The 9,855-nt window shown below is 45.7% G+C and overlaps 1 protein-coding gene across 1 annotated transcript in view; it reads right to left on the bottom strand.

Annotated features, from left to right (window-relative positions):
- LOC111968179 (nuclear protein localization protein 4 homolog) overlaps window positions 1–9,855 on the bottom strand; it is a 37,987-nt gene that overhangs the window by 19,947 nt on the left and 8,185 nt on the right. Inside the window, exons 5-9 of the mRNA XM_023993750.2 lie at window positions 9,173–9,221; window positions 8,971–9,065; window positions 8,667–8,790; window positions 7,914–8,093; window positions 6,177–6,263 (exon numbers count right to left, since the gene is read on the bottom strand). Coding sequence (XP_023849518.1) covers window positions 6,177–6,263; window positions 7,914–8,093; window positions 8,667–8,790; window positions 8,971–9,065; window positions 9,173–9,221 — 535 coding nt within the window. The remainder of the gene's footprint in view (window positions 1–6,176; window positions 6,264–7,913; window positions 8,094–8,666; window positions 8,791–8,970; window positions 9,066–9,172; window positions 9,222–9,855) is intronic.

Raw genomic sequence — 9,855 nt, 5'->3', positions numbered from 1 at the left:
TTGGCCAAAAAAAAAACGCTTTGGAGTGAAGGTTTTGGTACGGGGGGAACCCCAGAGATGCTTCCCTGCACCTGGTCCCCGCTCTCTCCCCCCACCTGAGTGACAGGGACACGACCAGACGTTCTCCTACACCTGTTCCCCTGAGTGACGAGGGGACGACCCAGACGTTCTTCATTACCTGGTCCCCCTAGTGACAGGGACGACGACCCAGATTTCTCCCTACACCTGGTCCCCTGAAGTGACAGGGACCGACCCCAGATGTTCTCCTCACTGGTCCCCCTGGTGACAGGACCACGACCCAGATGTTCTCCTGCACCCTGGCCCCTGAGTGACAGGACAGCGACCCAGATGTCTCCTCACACCTTCCCCTGAGTGACGAGCGGTACGACGCCAATGTTTCTCCTGCACCTGCGTCCCCCTGATACAGGACACGACCCAGATGTCTCTCTGCAACTCTGGTCCCCCTGCAGTGACAGGGACACGACCCAGATGTTCCTCCTGCACCTGTTCCCCCTGAGTGCGAGGTACACCAGCTGTTCTCCTACACCTGTTCCCCCTGAGTGACGACCCAGATGTTCTCCGCACATGTTCCCCCTGAGAACGAGGACGACCCAGATGTTCTCCTTACACCTGTTCCCCCTAGTGACCGAGGAACGACGACCCAGATTTTCCTGCACCTGTTCCCTGAGGACGAGGTTAACGACCAAGATTGTTCTCCTGCACCTGGTCCCCCTGAGTGACAGGGACATGACCCAGATGTTCCCTGCATCCTGTCCCAGGACAGGGACACGACCCAGATGTTCTCCTGCACCTGTTCCTCCGAGTGACGAGGGTAACGACCCAATGTCCCTACACCTGTTTGCCCCCCGAGAACGACCCAGAATGTCTCCTTGGCACCTGTTCCCGACTGAGGACACGAAACGACGACTACAGCATGGTTCTCTCCGCTACACGTCTTGTCTCCCACACCCGCAAGTAGACCCAGATGTTCTCCTGCACCGTTCCGCTGAGTGACGAGAAGGGAACACGACCCAGACATGCTTCCCTGCAACTTGTTTCAGCCCGATAGTTGACAGGGACACGTATCCAAGAGTTTCATCAAAGCATGAGTAATCACTTGTTCCCGGACTAACGACCCAGATGTTCCCTAACACCTGTTCCCCGAGTGACGACCAGATGTTCTCCTGCACCTTTCCCCCGAGTGACGACCAGATGTCTCCCGCCAACCTGTTCCCCCTGATGACCGAGGGGTACGACCCCAATTTCTCCTACACCTGTTCCCCCGATACGACCCAGATGTTCTCCTGCACCTGCGTCCCCTGAGTTGACGGGGGAGACGACCAAGTCTGCTAACCTGTTCCCGCGTGAGTGCAAGGGTACGACCCAGATGAAGGGTTGTACATGGAAAACGATACTACCCCTCCAATCCGCCTCCAGTAAAGGAAGGACCATTATCCAAAAATCCCATTAAAAAAGCCAGACCTGCCGATTGACCAAACTCACATGGGACAAAGCATTGGGACTTTTTTGAAAATGTCCTCTGGTCTGATGAAACAAAAATAAACTGTTTCATAATGACCATCCGTATGTTTGGAGGAAAAAAAGGGTGGCTTTGCACAGCCGAAGAACACCATCCCATCGTGAAGCGCGCGGGTGGCCAGCATCATGTTGTGGGGTGCTTTGCTGCAGGAGGGAGTGTGCACTTCACAAATAGATGGGTATCATGAGAAAGAGAAGTGTGGCTATATTGAAGCAACATCTCAAGACTCAGTCAGGAAGTTAAAGCTTGCTCGCCAAATGGGTCTTCCAATGGACAAATAACCCCAAGCATACTTCAACAAAGTTGTGGCAAAAGGCTTAATGCCAACCAAAGTCAAATATTGAGTGGCCATCACAAAGCCCTGACCTCAATCCTATAGAAAATGTTTGGCAGAACTGAGAAAAGCATGTGAGCAAAGAGGCCTACAAACCTGACTCAGTTACACCAGCTCTGTCAGGAGAATGGGCCAAGATCACCCAAATATTTGTGGGAAGCTGTGGAAGGGCTACCCCAAAACGTTGACCAGTTAAAACCAATTTAAAGGCAATGCTACCAGAATGACTAATTGAGTGTATGTAACACTTCTGACCCACTGGAATGTGATGAAAAAGAAAGTAAAAGCTGAATAATCCACTCTCTCTACTATTATTCTGACATTTCACCTTCTTAAAATAAAGTGGTGACCCTAACGAACCCTAAGACGGGGATTTTTACTGGATTAATGTCGATGGAATTGTGAAACGGAGTTTAAATGTATTTGGCTATGGTGTATGTAAACTGCTGACTCTAACTGTTACATGTGGACTTTGCATTGAGATATAAAGCAAAGCATGTGTACAATACTTTAAAAATGTTTACTTTTTGTATTTAACTAGGCCAAATCAGTAAGAACAAAGTGTATCTCTACAATGACAGAACTACCCCGTCAACCCTAACCAGACATGCCTGGGCCAGTGTGCCCGGCCTATGGGACTCAACCTGGGTCTTTAGTGAACGAGTGTTTGCACGACCGACTCCATTTTGTTAATGTATACGATAATAAGACAAACCTCTAGCCTGCTTCTCTAACGGCCTTCACTTCAGTGGATGTGAACTTGGGTGTGAATGAAATGTTGTCCCATGACTAATGAGATGTGTAAATTTCAGCACATACCTGATGCCGTGATTCTATGAATATAATGTGGCTATCCTGGGTCGCTGCACTACTGGTATAACGGATCAATCCTGCCTTAACATGATTGATGATTGACTTCCTTGATCTTTGCATATTCCAGATGTTGTGTGAGGGAACCGTGTGCCTCAACTTCCTCTCCTGCGTGCGTCCTAACCAGGGCACTTTGAGGGTTTACCAGGTTAACCAGTGCATGACACCTTGAGAGACGATGCCTACTGGCCCTGCCGAACGCCCCTGAGCTGGGCCTACGCTAAAAGAGTCCAGCACGGAAGCAGTACGTACCCAGACGTCTTCTAACAAGGTACAGTTACTTGGTAAACACGGGAGCTGGGGGAAGTCTGCAGCTCTCGCTACAGCGGCTGAGGACACAACTAAATCTTCAACAAGGAGACGGTCACTAAACATCTCTCACCACTCAGTTCATTTACTGACTCCTCGTGTTTATCGTGTTAGCTTAAAATGGCAGGAAACCAAATGTTGCATTTTTAAAATGTCATCCAGGTGAGATTGGTATAGCCTAAAGGAACTCTGTGTGAATAAATGTGCTAGCTTGGAACCTGAGGTAAACCTAATTGCGATTACTGCTTTATAGAACTAACGACACGTGACATCACAGGCAGCATTCTGTCATGTGACAGACATCTCCGAAGAATATTGTGAATGACAGAAATGAATGCAACCCATGAGAGGCCTGATCCGTGTCACACTTTCCCCCCATCCCTAGCAAACACAGCTGATTTGAAACTTAATTGCCATCTATTACTGAAGATTCATGATTAGGGGGTTCATGGAGTCATGTGTGTTAGCTGAGCTGGGGCAGACCGTGACAATCAGCCTCGAGGACTGGAATTGCCAACCCCTGGTCTAGGGCATAAGCACCTCTCTCATCCGCCTCTGCTAGGGCATAAGCACCTCTCTCATCCCGCTCTCTGGCCTAGGGCATAAGCACCTCTGCTCATCCTGTATTGAATCCATGATAACATGACGGCGAAATCTATTATCTGGTAGGACAATGAAGCGGAACAACATGTGGGGGAGGAATTGCAGGATCTCACACTGCAGACCTTGAATGAATTCTGAGACAAGTGAGGAAATGATCTCTGAGAAATGAAGATGGATCACAGGAAATTTGAGGTGGAGCATCCAGAGGGACTGGACACCACCGCCGGCCCAAGTGACAGGCCCAGGCCAATAGTGGCAAAGTTCCTGAGGTTCAAGGACAAGGTAGCTGTTCTTGGAAAGCGTCAGAACTTGAGAGAATGTGCATCTTCCTCAACGAGGACTATCCGGAAAAGTGCGCCAGAAGCGAGAAAATTAACTTCTCTCGGCCAGAAAGTGCTCAGAGCGCTGTGGCGACATGGCTACATCTGCTATGCAGCCGTCATTCCACCCTCGGCCTTGAGCCGAAACGTAAAGCTTAAGTAAAGAGCAGTGATACTAGCAAGAGCAGTTATGCAGTTTCTTATTTTTATTTCACCGCCTCCCTCTCAGGAAGGGATGGGATCCAAAACCAATGGGTTGTAGCTTCGAACCGCACAACAACTGATCTTAATGGAACTGCTGATTATTTTATTTTTTTCCTCTTGCTTGTGTTTGTTCTTTCCATATTCCTGTCGAAGCTACCCAGGAAAGGGGCTGAAAACAGCCTATTATAATAGATGTAGCCTTAGAAAATAAGGTCATGAAAATCAATTACTTCAGATAACAACCAATAATATATTAACCTTTTCTGAACCTTACTTCGATCCTTCCTTTTGATACAGCAAGCAATACCAGGAGATAACATATTAAAAAGACGGAGGAAATACTTATGGGAGGTGTTGCTATATATCCCAAAACTAAATATAGACGCGAACAATTTCAATGATTTTTGACTGAGTTACAGTTCATAAAGAAATCAGTGAATTGAAATGAATCATTATGCCCTAATCTATGGATTTCACATGGAGCTGGGCATGGGAAGCAGCCTATGGGTGGCCCTGGAGGCGTAGGCCCCACCCCACTGGTGAGAAGGCCCAGGCCGATCAGAATGAGTTTAACCACAAAAGGCCTTCATTTACAACAGAAATACTTCTCAATTCCATCAGCTGCTGGGTGGCTGTCTTTAGACGATCCCGGCAGGTGAAAAAGCCGGATAGTGGACCCTGGGCTGGCGGTTGTTACACGTGGCTGCTGTGAGGCCGGTTGGACGTGCTGACATTTCTAAAATGACGAGCAGCTATGGTAGAGGAAATGGGTTAAATTCTTCTGATTCCTGCATAATCATGCCAATTGCGCATGCTCCCTCAACTGATACCATGCTGTGGCATTGTGTCGTGGGACAACTGCACATTTAGTGGCCCTTTATTGTCCCAGGACAAGGGTGCACCTGTGTAATTATCCTACTGTTAAGTCAGCTTCTTGATATGCCACACCTTGTCAGGGTGATGGATTATCTTGCAAAGGAGAAATCTCCATAACAGGGATGGAAAGCCAAGATGTTGCTTTTCTATATATAAGCTTTTTGTGCGTATTATCGACATTTTCTTGTCCCCTTTTATTTCAGCTCATGAAAACATGAGGACTAAACACTTAACATGTTGCTTTATATTTTGTTCAGCCTATAGTATTCAGAGCCAAATCCCGTAATGCTTAGAGACTTACTGTCAATCGAATTGACAGTGTTGTGGTTCGCAGTCATTTGGCACATCCATTATATGTGTTAATTACTAGGCCAAGTTGCTAACAGTCAGTATCTAAAATGAATAATGTCTGAAATGCTTGATAGTGGATGTGATGTAAACAGAGAGGTACTACTTTCTTGGGACCAGAATCATTTGATTCATCAAAAACTGTCTCTGCCTCAAAGGAAGAAGATTACTTTGGACCTTATTAGATGCAAGTGATCTATCTAGAGACCAATTTCCAAAAGCGCCATTAAAATGGTATGTAAGAAGATTCATACGAAAAGATTTGCTTCAGGTAAAGGCGTGCCTGGTGAATAACTGGCTGTCTCAGTTAGTCTGAATTAAAGGTTGTACAGAAAGATGACTACCCCTCCAATGCTGTGATAAATACAATGGGTTACCGGCCACTAAATCAGCTACGACCCAGATGTTCTCCTGCACCTGGTCCCCCTGAGTGACAGGGACACGACCCAGATGTTCTCCTACACCTGTTCCCCGAGTGACGACCCAGATGTTCTCCTACACCTGTTCCCCGAGTGACGACCCAGATGTTCTCCTGCACCTGTTCCCCGTGAGTGAAGGGGGTACGACCCAGATGAAGGGTTGTACATGGAAAAGGATACTACCCCTCCAATGCTGTGATAAATACAAATGTGGCACTAAATCAGCTGGACACATATTGAAGAGCACAATAGTTTAGAGATATGGAGGGTACTAGGCAGTTTCAAAAACTGGATCAGGGAAAGGATATGGGAAGAAATAAAGTCCATAGTTTTTGCTAGTGGTGTCATCTAACCTTGCGCAGGCCCAGTTTGGCTGCGATCTCCTCCACGGCTGCAGCTTTAGGGTCCTCTACCAGCTCAATACTGTTCTGGGTGGCGATCTGATGGACGGAAGAATTCACAAGAGCTCAAATTCAACCAACTAAATAAAACACGTCTAGGATAAACATTTCTAAAAAAGTACAAAGTTGTTTCCAATAGCCTAAGAATATATATATCACACACACGTTCAAAAGTGTGGGGTCAATTAGAAATTAGCTTTTCTTTCAAAAACAAGGACATTTTGTCCATTTAAAATAACATCAAATTGATCAGAAATACAGTGTAGACATTGTTAATGTTGTAAATGACTATTGTAGCTGGAAACGGCTGATTTTTTAAAATGGAATATCAGCATAGGCGTACAGAGGCCCATTATCAGCAACCATCACTCCTGTGTTCCAATGTCACTTTGTGTTAAAACTTTTAAAATGATAAACTTGGATTAGCTAACTGATCATTAGAAAACCCTTTTGCAATTATGTTAGCACAACTGAAAACTGTTGTCCTGATTAAAGAAGCAATACAACTGGCCATCTTTAGACTAGTTAAGTATCTGGAGAATCAGCAATTGTGGGTTCGATTACAGGCTCAAAATGGCCAGACGCAAAGACCTTTCTTCTTAAAAGGCTATTCCATGCGAGAAATTGCCAAGAAACTGAAGATCTCGTACAACGGTGTGTACTACTCCCTTCACAGAACAGCGCAAACTGGCTCTAACCAGAATAGAAAGAGTGGGAGGCCCTGGTGCACAACTGAGCAAGAGGACAAGTACATTAGAGTGTCTAGTCTGAGAAACAGACGCCTCACAAGTCCTCAACCGGCAGCTTCATTAAATAGTACACGCAAAACACCAGTCTCAACATCAACAGTGAAGAGGCGACTCCGGGATGCTSGCCTTCTAGGCAGAGTTCCTCTGTCCAGTGTCTGTACTTTTGCCCATCTTAATCTTTTCTTTTTATTGGCCAGTCTGAGATAWGGCTTTTTCATTGCAACTCCGCCATAACCCCACCATAGGGGCACACTTCACAACTTTGACCGCTCAACCACACAATGCCATACACGTGGTCAGCGGTTGTGAGGTCGATTGGACAAACTGCCATTTTCTCTAAAACAATGTTGCAGGGGGCTTATGGTAGAGAAATTAATTTAATTATCTGGCAACAGTTCTGGAGGACATTCCTGCAGTAATCATGCCAATTGCACACTCCCCCAAACCTTCAGARATCTGTGGCATTGTGTTGTGTGACAAAACTGCACATTTTAGTGGCCTTTTATTGTACCCAGCACAAGGTGCACCTGTGTAATGATAATGCTGTTTAATCAGCTTTTTGATATGCCACACCTGTCAGTCAGGTGGATGGATTCTCTTGGCAAAGGAGAAATGCTCACTAACAGGGATGTAAACACATTTGTGCACAACATTTGAGACAATGAAGCTTMTTGTGTGTATGGAACATTTCTGGAATCTTTTATTTCAGCTCATGAAACATGGAACCAACAGTTTTACACGTTGCGTTTTGTATTTTTGTTCAGTATAGATACAATGATCTGATTACTTAAGTCTGTTATAAATACTGCTGCTGCAACAGCAGCACTTTGTCAATACCCATTGAAAGTGAACCTACTGCCATCATGTGGCTAATTAATCTTACTACATTTACAAATCACTAACAAACCATTGGCCTGACTCCAGAGCGCAGAACACTCACCTGCGGGGGTTCGTAGATGGCAGCGACCTCAGCTCTGATGGCCAGAGGGATGTCTTTGTGCTCCGTGTACCTGCCGTACAGGTAGCCCATCCTCTGGCTGCCAGTCTTCCTCCAGAAGTCCAGGAAACGGTCTGCAATGGTGTGGTTCTCAAACATGATGTTGTCTATATGTCTGTATTTCTGTTGGCAGGGATGAGGGGCAGGTTATTAAAATCAACATCTCCACAAGGAATGAGTAGAGGTTGAGAAACCTCTTGAGGTGCATTTCAATAGGTTACAGTGGATTCCTCTCCTCGTGTCCTTTTCTAAATCTGAACTGATGTGACAGAAGTGGACAGGTGAAAAAGTGAAAACAAAGCCTTGTAAAGCACCAATCCACCATATTTCCTTGTTATCACCCATCCTGTGAGACGCCATGTCTAAATGAAGCCAAGAAAACAAGGAGCTACTCTAGAAAAGGGTGTGCCAAACTCGGTCCTACCCCATCCCCCTCTCTAGGTGCACATTTTGGTTTTTGCCCTAGCACTACACAGATCATTAAAATAGTCAAAGCTCGATGAGTTGGTTATTTTAAAATCAGCTGTGTAGTGCTAGTGCAAAACAAATAAAACATTTAACATGCGSSGYGGGGGGGGGGGGGGGGCAGGACCGAGTTTGGGAAACCCTGCTTAGACTTCCCGAGATGGACCCTTGGCAGTAAAGAGTATTGAGATGGACCCTTGGCAGTAAAGTGGAGAGAGTTATAGGGTGTACTTGTCTATTGAGGGTGATGGCGCTTGGCTGGCACTTGGTGCAGATCCCCTCTGGCCAGGGAGGGTGGCCCTCGCAGCCCGACTTGATCTTACAGCTGATGTTCTCCAGGGCCACAAACTTCCCTCTGTAGAGGAAAATAAGACTTGAATAAAGACAAAGAGCTTGTGGATGTGGCCAATCCTCTTGCTAGAGAAGAGCAGAGTACACWGAGTGTATATTCTTTTGACGTTGTCATGACAAACATGTTGCCAAGACAATACAAACAGATCTGGATCCAGGCTACAGAAGGCGTGGTGCCACTCACTTATCAGCGCCTCCTGTCAGCTTGCGGATGTAGGCATGGAATGACATGTGTTTGACAGGTGGCTCTAGGTGACTCAGGTACTCTTCGTCAAAAGGCTGGAAGATAGAAAACAATTAAAAATTCACAGCAAAGTTGACACGTAAAACAAATTTAAAGCAAAACAGTCAATTGTTAGACGAATGGAGGAGGAAAGAGCACTTACCTCTAGGGGCACACAGTGCACGCACTTTCCCATCGATCCATGTCGACACCTGAAACAAGAACTGAATCAATACACTGACACAATTGAGTGGCTTAATACAATTACATAACTAGCTGGCAACAGTCTCTCTTATGCCTGTGGATCTGTTCCTACAGATTATGTATATAAATATACTACAGCTGTGGATCTCTGCTCCTATAGATCTTTATGTATATAAATATACTACAGCTGTGGATCTCTGCTCCTATAGATCTTTATGTATATAAATATACTACAGCTGTAGGATCGATGCTCCTGTTATGGGTGTGAACGTTTAAACTAAATTCATTCCTTAACGTTAAGTAAAAAATGTATCTCCACAAAATTCAAATCCCAATGCAGTTATGAATAACAAAACAGCTGCAGATCATTAACATAAGAGAAAACCTTGAACAAATAACCCATCGCAGCCTTGCTAACGTTACAGCACAGCTACCGCGGCCATGCTAACGTTACAGCACAGCTACCGCGGCCATGCTAACGTTACAGCACAGCTACCGCGGCCATGTTTTTTTTTTGCAACTCTGCCCAGATCTCAGACTGCCAATAAAAAAAAAGATTAAGATGGCAAAAGTACAGACACTGGACAGAGAACTCTGCTAGAAGGCCAGCATCCCGGAGTCGCCTCTTCACCGTTGACGTTG

The sequence above is a fragment of the Salvelinus sp. IW2-2015 genome, linkage group LG8, assembly GCF_002910315.2.
Source record: "Salvelinus sp. IW2-2015 linkage group LG8, ASM291031v2, whole genome shotgun sequence".
NCBI lineage: Eukaryota > Metazoa > Chordata > Actinopteri > Salmoniformes > Salmonidae > Salvelinus > Salvelinus sp. IW2-2015.
Note: the sequence above shows the minus strand (reverse complement) of the source record. Positions and strands in the feature narration are given on the sequence as shown.